Below are 19,624 nucleotides of genomic sequence, written 5' to 3' on the forward strand. Positions count from 1 at the left end.
ATATGCCTTCCCATATATATATATATATATATATATATATATATATTAGCTTCTTTTCTTTCTTTTTTGTTATTATACAAGAAAAACACAGAAAATGACCAAGATAGGCATTATTTCTACAATAAAACAAACTTATTATTATTAATATGATGGCAACATTGTTAAACAGCTATACCCTCAATCCTGGATACATCATTTTATTTTATTAATGTTTTGTAATTTCCCCCTTTTTAACAGCAATGTGTAACGTTTTTTATCATCTTCAAAAGTAGCCACACTTTGCCTAGATTACAGCTCTGTAATCAACATATTTTAAATCATGAAATACACATATTGTATGTCCAAAATAGTCAACCAACAATACAATTAAATATTTGTAAAAATGCAATGAAATATCGGGAATTAAAAAAATATTTGTATTTATTAATTGCAATGTGAATATAATGATATATTCTTGTAATGATAATGATTTGCACATGCTATTATTTATACATGTATTAATATATTTCTACCTATCATCTATTTAATATATTATTAGCGTATTAATAAATAATATTAACATATCCCTCCTCCAAACAAAATCATTATGCTTTCATGTTTTCTACCACAAGGTGTGACTTTTATTTTGACAGACACCGTGACTTTTGGCTGTGTGCGCTGCTTTAAACAGGAAGCAAGTAGTATAGCATTGACCATGTCACCCAAGTGCTGCTCTTTTCTGTACACATGGTCGATAAAACATTGTTCTTACATGCACTTTAAGCAGCTGCACATCAAGCACAAGCAGTAGCTCGCATCTGTGGGACTGTTGAGCACATCTGTCCTCTAGCACGTGATCTGCTGCAGCACAGGACACTGTTACATGTGTGTTATGTCATGGCTATCTGATGTTGAGGGTACTGTGGATCTCTCTTATCCGGATTTATTTATACAGCACATGATCCTATCCAACACATCTGCTGCTGTCCGATGGAGCTGGCGTTCAGTGTTAAGAACTAACTCTAACTCTTAAGTACGTGTTTGCTAGTGTACTGTTTCTAGCAGACATGTTAAGGGCATTGGTTAAGGGTTTAAAAGACTGATGACAAATCAGAATTCAGCTGATTTGAGTTATGGCAAAAGCAAAACTATATACATGGTGACATTATGTTCAAAATATTAGTATCTGATATTATATTTTTTTTATATGTGTATGTGTGTATATAATATTATTTATTTGTGTAATACCTGCATGTTTTCCAGGATTTTCCTGCATATTCATATTCATAATTTTAATTTCTTTTTTCATGCATAATATATATATTGTATAATATTGTAATCATGTACACAACTAGTCAAAAGTTTTTGAACTATTACTGCTTTTGAAATACAGCAAAAGCAGTTATATTGTGAAATATTTTACTATTTAAAATAACTGCTTTCTATTTGAATATATTTTAAAATGTAATTTATTCTTGTGATCGAAGTTACATTTTCAGCATCATTACTCCAGTCTTCAGTGTCACATGATCCTTCAGAAATCATTCTAATATACTGATTTGATGTTCAAGAAAGATTTATTATTAATAATATTATTATCAATATTTAAAAAAATTTTTTGCAGGATTCTTTTATGAATAATTATGAATATGAAAATAAAAAAGCTTTTGTACACACTAAGCTTGGAGTCAGTATAATTTTTTATATTATAAAAAATAATATAAAATTTTATTTTAAGTATAATTTTATATATTATAGAAATTAATACTTTTATTTAGCAAGGATGCTTTAAATTGATCAAAAGTGATGATGAGGACATTTTAATATTTCAGATAAATGCTGTTCATCTAAACTTTCTATTCATCAAAGAAACCTGAAAAAAATCGACTCCGCTGTTTTCAACATAATAATAATAAATGTTTTTTTGAGCAGCAAATCAGAATATTAGAATGATTTCTGAAGGATCACGTGACTGGAGTAATGATGTTAAAAATTCAGCTTTGAAATCACAGGAATAAATTACATTTTAAAATGCATTCAAATAGAAAACATAGTAAAAATATATATTTTTTAAATTACTGTTTTTTTCCTGTACTTTGGATCAAATAAATGCAGGTTTGGTGAACAGAAGAGACTTCTTTAAAAAAACATTACAACTCTTACTGTTCAAAAAACTTGACTGGTAGTGTAGTTTTTGTGATATGACAAAAAAAACAAAAAAAAGCATGATATTTACACAAAAAAATTAATACATTATTAGAATTATTGTAATAAAAATTTAGACTAGTTGTTATGAATGTAATTTTTAAATCTTTTCTAATTAAATATATTTTTTTATTATATTATTTGCATAATAACAATGAGTGCACAATTTACATGTATTTCAGAATGTCTTAATATTTGACATTAGTATCTCATGCTTTAATAATGACAGCATTCAAGCTGACATAGACAAAACCTGATGATCTGATTCTTGGGTGTGTCTGATCTGTCTAGTATGTGGAGTGTATCCTGACGCCGGCCGTCCTCTGCCATGTTCCGGCTCCGATCGTTTCCAGCATGTTCCCACAGACTGTTTCACAGCGGGGCCCTCAGCCGTGATCAGGTGCTAGAGCAGCTCCAGACGTGCTCTGCTGAAGACCAGGTGTTCGATGTGGTGGGCCGGAACAAAGCCAAGCTGTCCGCGAGCCATGTGAGCTTTGCTATTGGACGGCTGTGGATGTTTCAAAGAGAGCGGCCACACATGTTCAGGACAATCGAGCAGGTCCGGAATCACCCGCAGTTCCTGACGCTTCGAGTTCTGGCTGAAAACAAGATCAGCCTTATGGATGACGCTTCAGTGGTGGATATGCTTTATGCTGTGCTCCGGTACAGAGCGAAAATATGAAGGTCAAAGAACAGCTCTGTTCCAAAAGCTACCTAGATATTATTTTAAGGTATTATAGGTTGGCATCAAGCTACGTTTTGAGATACCTTGCCTGAGTCAAATTCTAACACGGAATCGCATGAATTCTTTGGGAAAAAGCATTGCAGTAATGCATTGATTTAGAGTGAAAAAGGTCTTCTAACATGTCAGATGAATGAGATTCTTATGAAAATAAGAATTTTTTTTTGCTCAATATTATTGTGCATATTTGGAGTGTTGTGCTCTGTTAAATTTATTTGATTCAAAAAGTTTTCTAGGCATTTGGTCATGTTTCATTTAAGTCAGAATGCTTCCTTAGTAGGCAGCTCACTAGGTTCTGGAACAGAGCTATTGTCTAAACTGCACTGTATATATGGTGTCCTAATTAAATGTTTGTGGGTAAATCGCTAGTCTTTGATCTCTTTGATGTCTTGTTTTGCAGGCTTCAAGTAGAACACCATGACTCTCTTGTGCAGCAGCTGGTGACAGAGGCTTGGAACAGACTAGAGAGGTACATGAAAAAGCTGCACATAAATGCATAATTGTATATGTGTATATACATACACATATAAAATTATGCATTTATTTATATATATATATATATATATATGCAATAGATGTAAATATAGAATATATTTTTGCAAATATATGCATATATTTTATGCAAAATATGCATACATACATTTTATATACATAAATGTGAAGTATGCAGTATATTTTTGTTTATTGCAAAATATGCATGTAAATCTGCTTATCCAAAATGCATATAAATATTCATATAGATGTAACATTTAAAGTATGTTTTATGTTTATTGCAAAATACTCATATATGTGGATATTTATTTATTTATGCAAAACATGCATATTATTCCATATAAATACAGTAGATGTAAAATTTATAATGTTTTATGTTTGGTATAAAATATACACGTATGTCTGCATTTATATAGCCTGTGTATGCAAAGTATTAATATAGACTCAATGAAAATATTTTTGAAATATACAGTAAATATCTGCATAATTATTTATGCAAAATATTCTTAAATATTCTATATAATGTAAAAAAATTTACAAAATATTTAGTTATAAAATATGCGTATATATGCATTTATATATATATACATCCTTGTTGATCCAGGAACATCATTCCAATCAACCAATCAGAATTGAGAGATAACTTTTCAGGAAATGTCAGTTTTAGGCTTACGATCGGGGTTAGGTGCTTCTACACCCTTGTTAACCAGCTATCATTTCACACTGATTGTAGGAATAAATTATGGGTAAGGTTAGGTTTAGGGGTAGGGATTGGGTTAAATCTGTATTTTTGGACAGTAATGTTGATCCAGGAACATGTCTTGCTTGGCAAAATCACGGCGACCATATATACACACACACAATATAATTACACAAAATGTACAGTAAATAAATAATAAATGTCTAAAGTACAATTTTCAGTAGCAGTATATATATATATATATATATATATATATGCAAATTTTGAGTAAATATACAGGTAATTTGAGAGCATATGGAGACCGAATCTTCCTTTGTCATTTGCAGTGTCTCGTGGTTAATGTAGTTTTCACCAGGAATTCTGCTGTAAATATGATTATTTAAAAACATAAGTTGCCTGTAAATACCCCATAAAAGTGCAATGAAATATTTCTGTGTTTATCTAAGTCAAGCTTTCTGTGTTTTCAGATTCCAGATGACGACACTTTCAAAGTTTGCTGTTTGTCTGAGCGATCAGTTCCTGCAGCACAGCCCACTGATGGGTCAGATTACACAAATAGTGAGTCAAAGACTGGACTCGATTCAAGATGCCAGGTCGGTTTTTTTAACCATCATGTGCATTAAAGGTATAGTACACCAAAAATACAAATGTATTTACTCGTATCCTCTTTACAGAGTGCTCACACCCTTAATGAATAGTATTTTTGCCCTGGTGTCGCCACAACTGCGGGATGCACTGTTTGAAAAAGCGGACTCCCTTTTGGACAAAATGACCCTATTGCACTTCAACAACCCCAGAAGGGTTGTGCAGTTCATCCGAAACGTCAAACAGATTCACCGACCCCTCCTGGAGAAATGCAACCAGCTTCTCCTGCAGAACGTCCCCCGGTTGGACGTAGAGCACATCAGCATCATTCTGGGACTGTATCACTCGATGCAGTACAATAACTGTGATTTCCAGCTGGCTGTGAAACAGAGACTCATGGAGCTGGTGGACACATGCACTGATCCTGCCACTTTCACCAAACTCTTTGCTTCTTTAGGACCAGTGGCAAGGCAAGGTGTCAGAGAGGGGTGAGCAAGGGAAAGTATCCCTTATTCTTTTAATAACAATTGTTTTATATTATTTTAGTACTATTTATGTGTTATTATAGTATTTATTAATATTTTAATTCACTTTTATTTAGCTGTTTCCATTAAATTTAAGTAATTTAGTTGTCCTTTTGTCATTTTTCAATATATATTTCTCTTTAGCTTTAATTTATATTTATTTCAATTAGTCCTTAAAATGTTATTTCTGTTAGTTAATATAATTTTCAAATTTTTTTTTATATTTCTTATATTTATATTTAATTATATATATATATATATATATTTTAAATATTTCTACTTAATTTTTTTTAGCTATAGTTTTAGTAATTTTAGTATTCCATCTGAAACAAAAATTAGAAGTGTTGCCTTGGTTTTTTTTTTTTTATTATTGAAATTGACTCCTTGGCATCCTTATTGTAAAGTTCAACAGTGAGAGTATTTATCGTTTTCTCCATAGGGAGTAAGTGTAAAAGTGGTTAAGCCATGGCAAACGGCATGAGTGACTTGCATATGTGCGAAGGTACTATTGACATGGAGGCATATATTGGAGTTGTACAGAGAAATATACTGCCATCGAGATGATGTCTTTCGTGGGAAGTCCATGGTTATTTGATCAAGACAATGCCAGCTCTCATTCTGCAAGTGCTACAACAGCGTGGTTCCGTAGACTCAGAGTGAATGTGCTAGACTGGCCTGCCTGCAGTCCAGATCTGGCTCCTGTTGAAAATGTATGTCCAGTCATGAAAAGACAACAACAATCACAGACTGCTGAGCTTCTGAAGCCTTGTTTCAAGAGAGACTGGACAAAAATTTTACTTGCAAAACTTTAACAATTAGTATTCTTAATTCCCAAACAATGAAACATTGTAATTAAAAGGAAAGTTGATGTCACACAGCGTTAAACGTGCCTCTGTCCCAACTTTTTTGGAGTGTGTTGTAGCCATCAAAATCAAAATTTGTTCATATTTACAAAATACATTTACGTTGGTCAGTGAAAACTTTGGAAATGTTTTCTTTGTACTTTTGCCAACTAAATAAAAGTTAGAGAATGAACAAATCACAGATTCTTGATTCTTCTTAGACTTCTATTTCAAATAAATGCTGTTCTTTTGAACTTTGAAATTTGAAAAAATCCTGAAAAAAAAAAAATTCAACATTGATAATAAGTGTTAATAATAAGATGTTTCTTGAGCATCAAATCAGCATATTAGAATGATTTCTGAAGACTCGAGTAATGATGCTGAAAATTCAGCTTTGCATCACAGGAATGAATTACATTTTAAATATATTCAATTTTCACCATTGTAAAAATCCTGACCCCAAATATTTGAATGGTATGCATATATACTCATAAATTTGTCATTCTCCTTTTATTTTAATATTAATATGTTAATATGTAGTATTACATAGTTGTGGATACTTCAGTAAATTAATTTCATCACATTTTGATTTTGTTTCTTCACAAACCAAAATGTAAGATTATTTATCATGAAAGTTAATTCTTACATTTTGACCTTAAACTAAAGGACTCTAAAATCTGATTTGATTGGATAAGATTAAATATGTCTACTCTGCATAGTAAAGCATACAGATGACATAGTTCTACCAACACATGGTTTATATCTTCATACCATCCAGCCTCAACAGCAATGCAAGTAATTGTTGCGTCAGATATATTTCATTGCATGGCAGTCATGACTAGAAACATGAGAGGATATCTTACCATGTCTTTTTTGACAGGATGGCAGCAGTACTCTTGAGGAATCTGGAGACGTATAGGGCAGTGGAAATCGCTCGAATCACTCAATCGCTCATCGTGCTGCACTGCCAGAATCCCGAGATCTTCTCCAGACTGAAAGCCAAACTGCTGCAGTAAGTGTTAGAGAGATCGATTAGTGAGTCTTATAATGAATGAAATAATTCATACAGAATGTAAAATTCTGTCATTATTTACTTTACTTATTTACCTTGGTGTCATTCTGAACCTGTATGGTGTTTTTTACACTACTGTTTAAAAGTGTGCGGTTGTGAAGATATTGGAAAGAAGTTTTTTATGCTCACCATGGCTGCATTTATTTGAATACAGTAAAAGCAGCAATATTGTGAAATATTATTACAATTTAAAATAACTGTTTTTTTTTAATTGATTATATTTTACGATGTAATTTATTCCTGTGATGCAAAGCTGAACTTTCATCATCATTACTCCAGTCTTCAGTGTCACATGATCCATAGAAATAATTCTAATATGCTAATTTGCTGCTGAAGAAACATTTATTATTATTATTATTATTATTATTATTATTAATGCTGAATACAGCCTTGCTGCTTAATACTGTGTTTTTGAGGAAACTGATATTTTCTTTAGGATTATCTAATGTATAAAATGTTCAAAAGAAAAGTGTTTATTTAAAATAGATATCTTTTTTAACGTTATAAATGTAATAGATCAATTTAATGCATCTTTGCTGAATAAAATCATGTTTTTTTTAAAAACCTTACTGACCTGAAATTTCGACGCTTAACCAAACACTCTCCTGGTTAAGGGTCGAAATTTCAGGTCAGTAAGGTTTTTTTTTTATTATTAATAATTTTATTCTGCAAAGATGCATTAAATTGATCTATTACATTTATAACGTTAAAAAATATATCTATTTTAAATACTTTTCTTTTGAACATTTTATGCATCAGAGAATCCCAAAGAAAATATCACAGTTTCCTCAAAAACACAGTATTAAGCAGCAAAGCTGTATTAAGCATTAATAATAATAATAAATGTTTCTTCAGGAAACACTTCAGGAACGTTGGTAACCATCTGATGACACAACCTCCTGGCTAAAGGCTCCAGTCATTGCAAAATGACTGAAGGAGAAGCATCTAAGGATGTACGATATCACAATAACTAACATTAGCAAAGACTAATAAATTCTGTAAAAAATAAATATATTGCTCACCATTAGTTCATTTTTGCAAATCCATTAACTAGCAACTAATGAGACCTTATAAGAAATAACACTATTGAACCATCTTATTTAACTTTTATGTTTTTAACGGTTGTCTTTCTTTGATCATCATTCATAGTTACCTGCTGGGCAGTGTGTATCCATACGAGGTGACCATGCTAACCAGGGTTCTGTCCATGCTTCCTTCTCCCCGTCCTGACGAGGCCGTCCTTTCCCGGGTGAACGCCATGATCCCGCAGTGCAACCTAAACGACCTCAACACTTACGCCACGGTCGTCGTCAAGTGGATTCGCAACGATCCCTCGTACCGGCACAACACCTCCAGCAAGTACGTCCGCCTGCTCCAGACCCTGAACCGCTGCAGTCGTGAGCGGCTACACAGCTTCGAGAGTCTGGACGTGGTGCTGGAGGAAGTGAAGTGTTTGTCGGGGGAGTGGTTTGATGAGATGCTGCTGGAAGAGTCTATGGTCGCCATGCAGAAACTGATTGACCAAATATCCTGGACTAACGTGCATGAGCTAGGCGTTTATCTGACCAGGACTAACAACTACTGTGCCGCGCTGATGGACCGCATCGCTAGTGTGACTACTGAAAATATGGACAAGGTGGGAGTCATCTTAAATGTTGTTTCAATACATTTTGATTATTATAATGTATTTTTGTGTATTACTTTGGATTGTTGTGTTTGCTTGTGTTGTAAAGCACTTTGAGAAAGTACTCTTTTAAAGGCGCTATACTAAATAAAATTTATTATTATTATTATAAGGTTAATTTTTAAGGTTATATAAGGTTTCCGTTTTTTTCATTTTAGTTTAAGCTTTTGTAATTTTGCTATGTGCTTTTGTCTTTTTTTTTTAGTTTTAGGTTTGTTTTAAATTATATTTAGCTTTAATTTATTTCATTTCAGTTTTATTACTTTTAGTATTTTAATTTATTTCAGTTAGTTCAATGCATTTTGTTTTATGTAATGTATGTATATACGTAATATATAATTCATATAATTGCTTGTTTTATTGATTGATTGATTGCCATTTAATGAGATTTACAATAAGATAATTAATTAATTAATTAACTATTAAATTAAATTAAAAAATGATTAAAAATTACAATAAGATAAGATTAATAAGATTTTTTCAATTTTTTTTCAAAGTCTCTCATGCTCACCAAGGCTATATTTATTTAATAAAAAATACAGTAAAAACTGTAATATTATGGAATATTATTACAATTTAAAATAAATGTTTTCTATTTGAATATATTTTAAAATGTAATTAATTCCTGTGTTGCAAAGCTGAATTTTCAGCATCATTACTCCAGTCTTCTGTGTCACATGATCCTTCAGAAATCATTCTAATATGCTGATTTGGTGCTCAAGAAACATGATCATTATTGTTATTAATAAAAAAGTGCATCAGAAACTCATGTTGTTAAATAAATTTGTATGTTTGTCTCTTCCGCACAGATTCATTACTCGGCAACCTATTCCACTTTGCTGCCTTTCGCTGTGCTAAATTATGACCCACCGAAGGCGGAGGAGTTTTTTGATGTGTGCATTCGACATTTCACTCCGTATAGAAGTAAGATTCTTCCATTATGCATTTATAAAAGTTTCTAATCTGAAATACTTGAAGTTAGAATGTAACTTGTTTTTGCTGATTCAAACAGGTTCTTTTGACCCTCACCTGCTGGTTCTCTTGGCTTACGCACTGGCTTTGGCTGATTATTTCCCTGAGGAGGTGGTCCGAGAGATCTTCAATGTGGACTTTCTTGCAAAGTTGGATGCCCATCTGGAGAGTATGTCTATGTGCATTCATATAAAACTTAAAGGAATAGTTCATCCCAAAATGAAAATTTGGTAAAACTCTATTCACCCTCAGGCCATCGAAAAAGGACCTGAGTTTGTTTCTTTTGGAGAAATGTAGCGTTACATCACTTGCTCAGCAATGGATCCTCTGCAGTGAATGGGTGCCGTCAGAATGAGAGTCCAAACAGCTGATAAAAACATCACAATAATCCACACCACTCCAGTCCATCAATTAACGTCTTGTGAAGTGAAAAGCTGCATGTTTGTGAGAAACAAATCCCATTATGAAGACATTAAAGCGCCCCTATTATGGGTAGTGAAAGGGTCATATTTTGGTTTTGGGAGTCCCCAACAACAGGTTGACATGCATGCAAGGTCAAAAAACACTTTCATTGTCTTATAATATGCATTTATTTTTACCTTACTTGCTCAACGACTTCCAAACGATTCGCTTAACTATTCATTTTTCCAAACCTCTCCTTTGCGTGACACTAATCTGCGGTGATTGGTCCGATTGGTCGATTTCATTTCATCATGCCTGTAATGCCTGATAAAGCAGTGTTTGTGAGCACAGTGCTGCTTTGTTTACAGCCGTTACCGGGGAAACCGCTATTTTTTTAATGCTCCAAAAGCAGCACCTAGTGGCAAAGAATGAATTTGCATATTCATTCAGACCAACTCGAAAAAAGATCAACAAGTTGGCGGGCAATATGCTAATGTTTCATGTTGACATCAACATGAAACGGCTTGGGATTCGTTTTAAAAACGACTCGTTTCAATGATTCTGATTCAGAGTCTTCTTTTGAGAGACAATAACTTTATACACGGTGCACTTTCAGATTTAAAACTTTGCAGGATGTTTTTTATTCACTTAGAGCTCTGTTACACACTGCATGAAAGGTAATTTTCAAAAATCCATATTAGGGGCACTTTAACTTAAAACTTATGCTTCCGACCAAAATAATCTATAATCCATAATAACGCTTCCTTCAGTGAAAAAGTTGCCTCGTCTGAATCAGGAGAGAAATATGCACAGATCAAGCGTCGTTTACAAGTGACAACAGCCCAAAATGGTTCTAAACAGATATGTTTGTGGATTTTGATGTGAGAGGACAACAGGAGACAGACTTTTTCACTGCAGGAAGCATTATTATGGATTATGGACTCGTGGAAGTAAAATGTCTTAACGATGGATTTGTTTCTTACAAACAAGCAGCTTTTCACAAGACGTTAATTGATAGACTGGAGTGATGAGGATTACTTACTGTGATGTTTTTATCTGTTGTTTCTTTGCAATTCTTAATGTTATCATTCAACTGAGAAGTATGGTGATATTTAATAATTCTTTGTTGTTTAGTGTTGTGTTTTTTCTCATTGCTGACAGCCTTTCCAGATGCTCTAAACATGCGCATCCGTCTCCGTCTCATGGAGCTGAATCGGGCCGTGTGTCTGGAGTGTCCTGAGTTCCAGGTGCCCTGGTTTCATGAGCGCTACTGTAAACAGCTGCAGAAGAGAGGTCAGCACCATTATTCCAGTCTTCAGTGTCACATGATCCTTCAGAAATCATTCCAAACAAGCAGCTTTTCACAAGACGTTAATTGATAGACTGGAGTGGTGAGGATTACTTACTGTGATGTTTTTATCAGCGGTTTCTTTGCAATTCTTAATGTTATCATTCAACTGAGAAGTATGGTGATATTTAATAATTCTTTGTTGTTTAGTGTTGTGTTTTTTCTCATTGCTGACAGCCTTTCCAGATGCTCTAAACATGCGCATCCGTCTCCGTCTCATGGAGCTGAATCGGGCCGTGTGTCTGGAGTGTCCTGAGTTCCAGGTGCCCTGGTTTCATGAGCGCTACTGTAAACAGCTGCAGAAGAGAGGTCAGCACCATTATTCCAGTCTTCAGTGTCACATGATCCTTCAGAAATCATTCCAATATGCTGATTTGCTGCTCAAGATACAAATAACAAATAGATTTAAAAGGTTTAATGTAAGAACTAAAGTGTTTTTATTTATAAATCTTGTTTTCCACACTGTAGCCAACAGCTCCATTAGTCCAGCTCAGCAGCAGATCCATAAGATGCTTGGAGACGTCCTGGGTGGGATGAACTGTGCCAAAGTAGGAGTGCTGACGCCATACTTCTATACTGTCGGTGAGTTTTGAATCCGTGTTACATGTAAAACAGAACATTTTGATTAGGGTTTTTTTCAGTGGCCAATATAGTGCGGTTAAACTGACCCTAATTCAATTTTTACTTTTTAAAAACACATTCCCTGGTCTCATTGTGCACGTACACGAAATAGCCTACCTTTTCATCACAAATCCCTCTCAAAATGCTTCTCAAAATAGCTGAAAGCCATGGTTACACTGTTTCAAATTCACTTTAAATATGACACAATACAGTTTAACAATGAAATGAAATATACACAAAAGGTATTTATTTTATTTTATTTTTTATTTTACAATTTGTGATCCTGGAGCACAAAACCAGTCTTAAGTCGCTGGGGTATATTTGTAGCAATAGCCAAAAATACATTGTATGGGTCAAAATTATTGATTTTCTTTTTTCCATGCTGGAGCATTACCTTGTCAAACAAAAATAAAGACAAACATATATTTAATATTTAATTGTATATATTTTTTTTTAATGGTACACAAGTTCATTTCCATGCTTAACCATGACCTTGTCAGTATTTTACCTGTCAGTATGATTTGTGCTATGTACCATTAAGTATATTAGTTTGATGAGTTATATTGAGTTGATTTGATGTACGGTGACCTAGTGTAATATTTCATTGACTAAATACATTCACAGACATAATGGTGGTGCAGGATGACAGTCCTAGATACAGTATTGCTGCTTCAGTAGACAAATGACAACTGTGATATTTTTGTTATCAGATTTTGAACTTGTCCTGGATCGCCATCTTCATCCGGTACCATACAGCGAGCCCAGTCAGCTGCAGATCAGTGAGAACGGAAACGTTCACTGGCAGTCCGGATCGGAAGACAGAGAGAGGACGGCGCTGCTGCCCGGAGCTCGCCGGTATGCATCATGTGACCTGCACTCGCTCTATTGCACACGAGAACACATAAAAAACAGACATAATATGATTCTCTAAATCTGTCTAGCATTGCCTTGGATTTCCTGGACTCCAAATCGTTCTGCAAAAATTCCTGGCACATGAAAGGAGAGGCCATGATGAAGAAAAGACATCTGGAAATTTTAGGATATCATGTATTACAGGTCAGTAGAAAGATAACGCATAATTCCGACGACAAAAGTGTGGTTTTGCTAATAATGCGTATTCCTACAGATTCCTCACTTTGAATGGAACTCAATGGAGCTTTCCACAGAAGATGCATGGAAAGAATATCTGAGGAGGAAAATATTCTCAGAGTTACCCTGAGACATTATCTTGAAACAATAGACATCAGATTGTCTAAGCTGCAAGATTAGCACTGCAAGCTTATTTTAATTGCTCATTTTGTAATAAGTGATATTACTTACGTGACTTTTTTCGTTCACAAGGAAGAAATGCATAGCTGTTTGCCTTTAAATATGTATTTATTATGCATTTTATATAAAAGAAAAGAGGCGTTTATGGATAACAAAAAAAAGTAAATTTAATTTTGGCATCCATTGTAGAAATGTTTTCCTCAACTACACCACATTTCACAACAGAACCTAACATGAAATATAAATCTGTGGTCATTTTTAGTCAACATGAGACATCATTCGCTATACATTTTACTTCGTTAAAGAAGAGGGATGAATCATTTGTAAAGAAATTTGTTTTAGAGGTGGAGAAAGTTGCAATTCATTTTGATTCAAACTTTCAAAGACGGGGAATGTGCATTACAGTAAATATAGTCAGTTTTGATTTCATGTTGACTGTAAATGTTTGTAAATGTTTTTTTTGTTGGTTTTGCTGCTTTAAAATATAGTTACACTTTGTTATTGGACACAAACTATAAAAAGTGATGATAATGTTTTTTAAAGTTTAGGCATCTTTGCTGCATTTAATCTCATAGAAACGCAGGAGGCGCCGGCAGCATATCGCATCTCTCGTATCATTCCAGTCCACTGTTTCTTGTCCTCCTCAAACCTGTTAAAAAAGAGTGGATTTTAGATTTTGTCTCAATTGCAATGATACATTACATGTTAAAAGTTAAACTAAACTAAAAGTTGAGGTTTTTTTTTGTGATTTCAAAACTTTTACCTGCATATACATCACTGTTCAAAAGTTTGAGGTAAATAAGTTTGTTTTTGAAAGAAGTCCCCAAGGCTGCATTTATTTGATCAAAAATACAGTAAAACAGTAGTATTGTGAAATATTATTACCATTTAAAATAACTGTTTTTTATTTTAATATATTTTAAAGGGGTCATATGATGCGATTTCAATTTTTCCTTTCTCTTTGGAGTGTTACAAGCTCTTGGTGCATAAAGAAGATCTGTAAAGTTGCAAAGACTAAAGTCTCAAATCCAAAGAGATATTCTTTATAAAAGTTAAGAGTCAACCACGCCTACCTAAAACGGCTCGTTCTAACACACCCCACATGTCTACGTCACGATGTGAGAAGATTTGCATAACGAATAGAAAGTTCAAAAGAACAGCATTTATTTAAAAAAGAATTATCTGTTAAATATTTGATCCCAAAATAATGTATGATGAATATAATTCAGAAACACTTACTGCCAGATGTCAGCGATTTCTGATGGGACACACTGTTTGTCCTCGTTCTCCTGCACTGCGAAGCCGCCCACAGCATACAGGACACCAGCAGCACTGACCAAATTCACAGAACTTCTCTCCTGCACAAACTCAGGGAACGGCTCCCATCTATTGGGGGGAACAAAAACAGGGTTTAAACTGATTCTGATAGTTCTGTAGAGGATAACAGGATAACTACCACAATATCCCAGTTCAGTAAACAGAGATAGTTTAAATAATATTTTTGCCCGTGTTTGTCATTTATGTCTCAAATGAAAAGCTGGCAAGTTATTATAAATATTATAATAATCTCTAATCTATATGGTTCGAACAAAACATGTTTTGTTGAGAATATTGTTTTAATTGGTGATCATTTTATAGGTGTTCCATGTGTCCTCAATATCATTTTATGCTTACAAGAGCCAGTTCCTTTGTGACATCATCCTCCAGGAAGTGACTTAATTTTGGAGGGAAAACAAGAACAACAGCTCAAATCAGTAAGTGTTATCAATAGATTTGCTGAATTCTGTGATGTTCGGTGGTGTTAAATGTATTATCTACACTCTAAAAAATGCTGGGTTGTTTCAACCCAACTTTGGGTCAAATATGGACTAACCCAACCGTTGGGTTAATTTTTTACATTAAATTTTTAACCCAAAAGTTGGGTTAGTCCATCTATATTGAAACAACCCAGCATTTTTTAGAGTGTATGATAATGTCTATATTTTAAATTTGGTATAATACCAAATTTGCAAGGTAACTGTCAATTAGTGGTGAAACAAAGCTTTGAAATCAAAGCGAAAATCGAAAAATTATTTACTGTTTCAAAAGTGCACCAAACCAGAATGGTTAAATGCAACGACACCTCAGCCCGAACGTGCATAAAAACCAGGTAAAACCATATTGACCCTGGTTCATTGTTTTATAGAGATCGACCATAGCAGTGTTTTTTTTTTTTTTTTTACTGTCTATGGGTGAACCTGAAATTTTGAAACAATGTTGAAGCTTCGCTAATCACGCGCTCCGCATCACTGGTTTGAAACAAATGATTCACAAATGTTTCGAAGCTTCACGAAGCAGTGTTTTGTAATGTCTCCGTTTTAAATCCTTCACTGATCACTGGCTAACTTTAGCTTTAATTTAGAGTATCTTTGAACTTTTTTTTTTTTTTTTTTTAAATACTTGTGGTTTCAGGATTAAGTATCAGTTAAAAACTAGTGATGTATTACATACTTGTTTGTCCCAAAGTCAAAGGCTTCACTAGAGGATAAAAGGCCATCTTCATTGACCCCTCCAACCACAATGATCTTTCCTTTGTGGACTACAGCTCCAAACATGGACCTGGGTGTCTTCGTGGCTGCCAGCTCTTTCCATTCGGACTTCTTGTGGTTGTATGCAAACATCTTGTTGATGGTTTTACTGTTCCAGAAATTAAAACAAGCAATGACGCCTAATTTCAGGCTTTTATTTTGTATTTAAGGTTAACTAAAATCTGACTTACTTCTCATCCGTCTTTCCTCCTATGCAGTAAACTAGTCCGTTTTGTGAGATCACACTGTGACCGTGAATTCTTAAGGGCAGTTTTTTGGTCTCCTGCCACTTCATCTTACTGCCAAGAGCAACAAAAAGTAATTAGATGGACTTCTTTGGCTCATGTTGCAGAAAATGTAGAAGAAACTTACTCGACATCATAACACAGCACTGAGTCCAGAGACTCATTGCTCTGCAGGTCTTTACCAGCAACTGCAAACAAGAGGTTTTCAAACTCCCCCATGGCAAACAGACATCTGGGCGATGGCATCGGTGGCAGGGCTATCCAGTTTGGAGAATGAGTGTCCAGCTGAAGAATATGCATGATTGCAAATGAATTACAAATGTATATAACTTTCATTTTATTTTCCCTGCCTTTGTACTAGGCCTGTTAATGATTTAGGACTTTTCTGCACCTAAAACCACTTCCTAGAAATCATACAATTAAATGAATAGTGCACCCAAAATTAAAAATCTAGTCATCATTTCTTCACCTTCATGTCATTCCAAACCAGTATGCAACACAAAAGTGCGTTTTTCACCCTTAAAAATATTAACCCAGGGTCATTCTTAACTAAAACTAAAACTAAATAAAAAAATGTTTATTACTTAAAATATGAAAAACCTAAACTTATTTTATTTCGGCTAGTTGCCAAGGAAAGATTTTTTTATTTTTTATTTAGCTTGATGTACTAAAATAACTAAAACTAAAACTGAAATAAAAAGTCCTAAAAATTACTGTATACAGACATACTGAAAAAAGTCCTAAAAATGACAAAAACACAAAATTACTAAAATTAAAATCAAAAGAATATATAAAAAACTCATACATTTGTAAATTCTGTGCTAAAATTTTTGTCTGCATTTATTGAATAACACTCCTATTTGCATTTTTCTGTGATTAATATGTATTAATCATATGCAGCATGAATATTTAATGAGGCACGTGCTGTTCATTTTTTGATTGGTTGTCTGAAAACGTGATTCGTGTTTAAAACCAGGAGAGTAGGCTTTCATAACCAAGGGTTAAAAGTACGACAACACATGGTTAAGTGCAATGTGAAAAGCTCTAAGTTCAGAGATAAAATATCCAGGGACTGGGGCTGTAAAGCTCCAAAAATGGCAAAAAAAAAAACGTAATGTTACCATAAAATTAGTCTTATGTGCTAGTCCTGTGTTACCAAAAGAAAACGGAACAACCTGAAGGCCAGTAAATGAGAGAATTTCCATTTTGAATAAATTACGGTCTTTTGACAACGATAATAGCATCTACAACCTCGTATGATGATAATGCTGTGTTTAATATAAGCGCGACCTGCTGTTATGTCGTCTGCCGCTTTAACGTAAATTCGCAAGCGTTTTTAAAAGGCGGGTAAATTCTAATTGCCTTACTGAAGGCAAAAACCCTGTACTGAAAGTGATTCCATCGAAATCGTTTCTCTGTGTTGTTATACTTATTCTATGAGAATAGGTAAGACCACACCACAGCTATAAAAATGTAGTTGTAGTTATAATCCTTGGTGTAAACAGTCTTTTGTTATATATGAGTGACTAGCCTAACCTGGTAGAAATAGCACTGCAGTGGTGATTCCTTGTCTTCATCAACAAACAGTCCTCCCAAAACATAGAGCAGGTTCTTCTTCGACGTAATGCTAACATGATTTCGAGGTATCTGCTCCGCTATGGCTGCTACGAAGCATTCGTTTTCATCAGCATCATAGGCCACAGCCGCCGTGTCGTTTATCATCAGGATGAGATCCCTGTTGAACATCCCCAGCCGTTTGCTGTTATTGAGATAACCAGGCAAGACTTTTCCACCCTCTTCTTCGCTTTTCTCGCCCTCCTTATTTTGTGGAAGTTTTCCAGCAAACGCCTCTTTGATGACCTTCAGCTTCTTGGCGAGCTCAGGGTCGGCCTTGATGATGTCGTCCTTTTCCACCTTCTCCTTGAAGTATTTCTCGGGTAGTAATCGGAAACGGATGTGTTCGAAAGCATCTCCCAAAGCTTTCGTCCGGTTCTCCTTGTCCTTCCGGACCCATTTCATCAGGAGCTCGAACACGACCTCTTCTTTTTCCACGTTCAGAGCATCGCACCCGATCATAGCGAACAACTCGGGAGCGTTGAACTCAAGAAAGTCCTCATCCTTGGATAAAGTCTCAAAACGCTCCGCTATGAAGTCCCTAGCAGCCATAGCAAGTCTAGGGCAGTTCAAAACCAGTCCCATTCTGAAGATGGCCAAGCAGTTACCCAACGAAAGCTTGTTTTGTAGATAGTTGATGCAAATGGTGAACACGGATGGGATTTGGAATCTGTTGGCGACTGCGAAGACGTCTTGCACGTTCTCATCTGTGATTTCGATGTCTGCCGAATAGAGATAGTTCACAATCATGTCCATAATGGTGGGATCCACGTTCTCCAGCACTACTTCCTTGCTGGAGTCTTTCTTCTCAACTCCATCTTCAGTAAAGTACAGCTCTCGGAAATACGGGCTGCATGCAGCCATGATGAGTCTGTGGCACGGCAGACTCCGATCTCCAACCTTCAGAATACAATCCACAAACTTGTTCTCCTTCAGAAGTTCCTTCAAACCGTCCTGGAGCAGGGTGCTCTGAAAGAGCCTCAGGTCCTCCTTGATACTCATGGGTTCCATCTCAAATTTTGCAGGTCTCGAAGAAAATGCTGTACTTCCTCGTCTTGCCGTCTCAGTTGAAAGAGGCTGAAATAACACAGAGCTCCAACGCAAACCCCCTGCAATTTAAGTCCGCCCCTCTAAATATAGACCCCTCATACAGTCAGAAAGAATTCAGGCTGACCAAACGGGAGCCCAGTGTCGCATCAAGCAGCTGTCAAAGACTGAAAAAGACAACTGTGAACCTTGGACACACTCAGAGGTCAGGGGTGTTTTGTAAATGAATGTGTGTTTGGTGCTGTATGACTAAAGGATGGAAGGAGTGACGTGTCAGTAGGAATTCAACAGGTGTCTAAGAGTTTTAAATAATTGTGTCATTACCTCCGTTTTGCACATGGTGTCATTTGTACGATTAGTAAGTGTATAGGTCTGTGACTCATTCGTGTTGTGGTTTCTATTAAAAAAAAAAAACGTTCAGCCAAAAATGAAAATGGTGTCATTATTTATGCACTTTCGTGATATAATTTTTTTTTTTTTTTTTGGAGCTTGACAGACTATAAACGGTAATTGTTAATAGCAAATAATGAGTGTATATTTTTCTAAATTTGCATTTTGGTTCCACAGAAAACATAACGGCACACAAGTTTGGAACAACATGAGGGTGAGTAAATAATTATTTTTGTGAAGTATTGCTTTAAATGCTCTTTTTACTTTATAACCTTCTGTTGCCTAAAAGGTCAGCAAACAACAGCTGCTGTCGGACAGGAGCAG

The 19,624-nt window shown here is 34.9% G+C and overlaps 2 protein-coding genes across 2 annotated transcripts; one reads left to right on the forward strand and one right to left on the reverse strand.

The window, feature by feature from the left end:
* Nucleotides 1-665: 665 nt before the first annotated feature.
* LOC107744831 (FAST kinase domain-containing protein 1-like) lies at nucleotides 666-13,800 on the forward strand. Its single transcript, XM_016558653.1, has 14 exons — nucleotides 666-896; nucleotides 2,476-2,847; nucleotides 3,327-3,395; nucleotides 4,586-4,711; nucleotides 4,793-5,191; nucleotides 6,950-7,081; nucleotides 8,291-8,777; nucleotides 9,635-9,749; nucleotides 9,838-9,966; nucleotides 11,361-11,492; nucleotides 12,016-12,129; nucleotides 12,879-13,023; nucleotides 13,110-13,224; nucleotides 13,295-13,800. Exons 2-14 carry the CDS (start codon nucleotides 2,513-2,515, stop codon nucleotides 13,385-13,387), a joined length of 2,391 nt encoding a protein of 796 aa, XP_016414139.1. The 5' UTR covers nucleotides 666-896; nucleotides 2,476-2,512; the 3' UTR covers nucleotides 13,388-13,800.
* Nucleotides 13,801-13,889: 89 nt separating this feature from the next.
* Nucleotides 13,890-18,976, reverse strand: LOC107744824 (kelch-like protein 41a). Its single transcript, XM_016558646.1, has 6 exons — nucleotides 17,786-18,976; nucleotides 16,377-16,534; nucleotides 16,196-16,303; nucleotides 15,928-16,113; nucleotides 14,677-14,823; nucleotides 13,890-14,086 (listed from the first exon to the last, which is right to left on the reverse strand). Exons 1-6 carry the CDS (start codon nucleotides 18,872-18,874, stop codon nucleotides 13,975-13,977), a joined length of 1,800 nt encoding a protein of 599 aa, XP_016414132.1. The 5' UTR covers nucleotides 18,875-18,976; the 3' UTR covers nucleotides 13,890-13,974.
* Nucleotides 18,977-19,624: the final 648 nt, after the last annotated feature.

Source organism: Sinocyclocheilus rhinocerous, unplaced genomic scaffold (assembly GCF_001515625.1).
Source record: "Sinocyclocheilus rhinocerous isolate Xijiao unplaced genomic scaffold, SAMN03320098_v1.1 scaffold528, whole genome shotgun sequence".
Lineage (NCBI taxonomy): Eukaryota > Metazoa > Chordata > Actinopteri > Cypriniformes > Cyprinidae > Sinocyclocheilus > Sinocyclocheilus rhinocerous.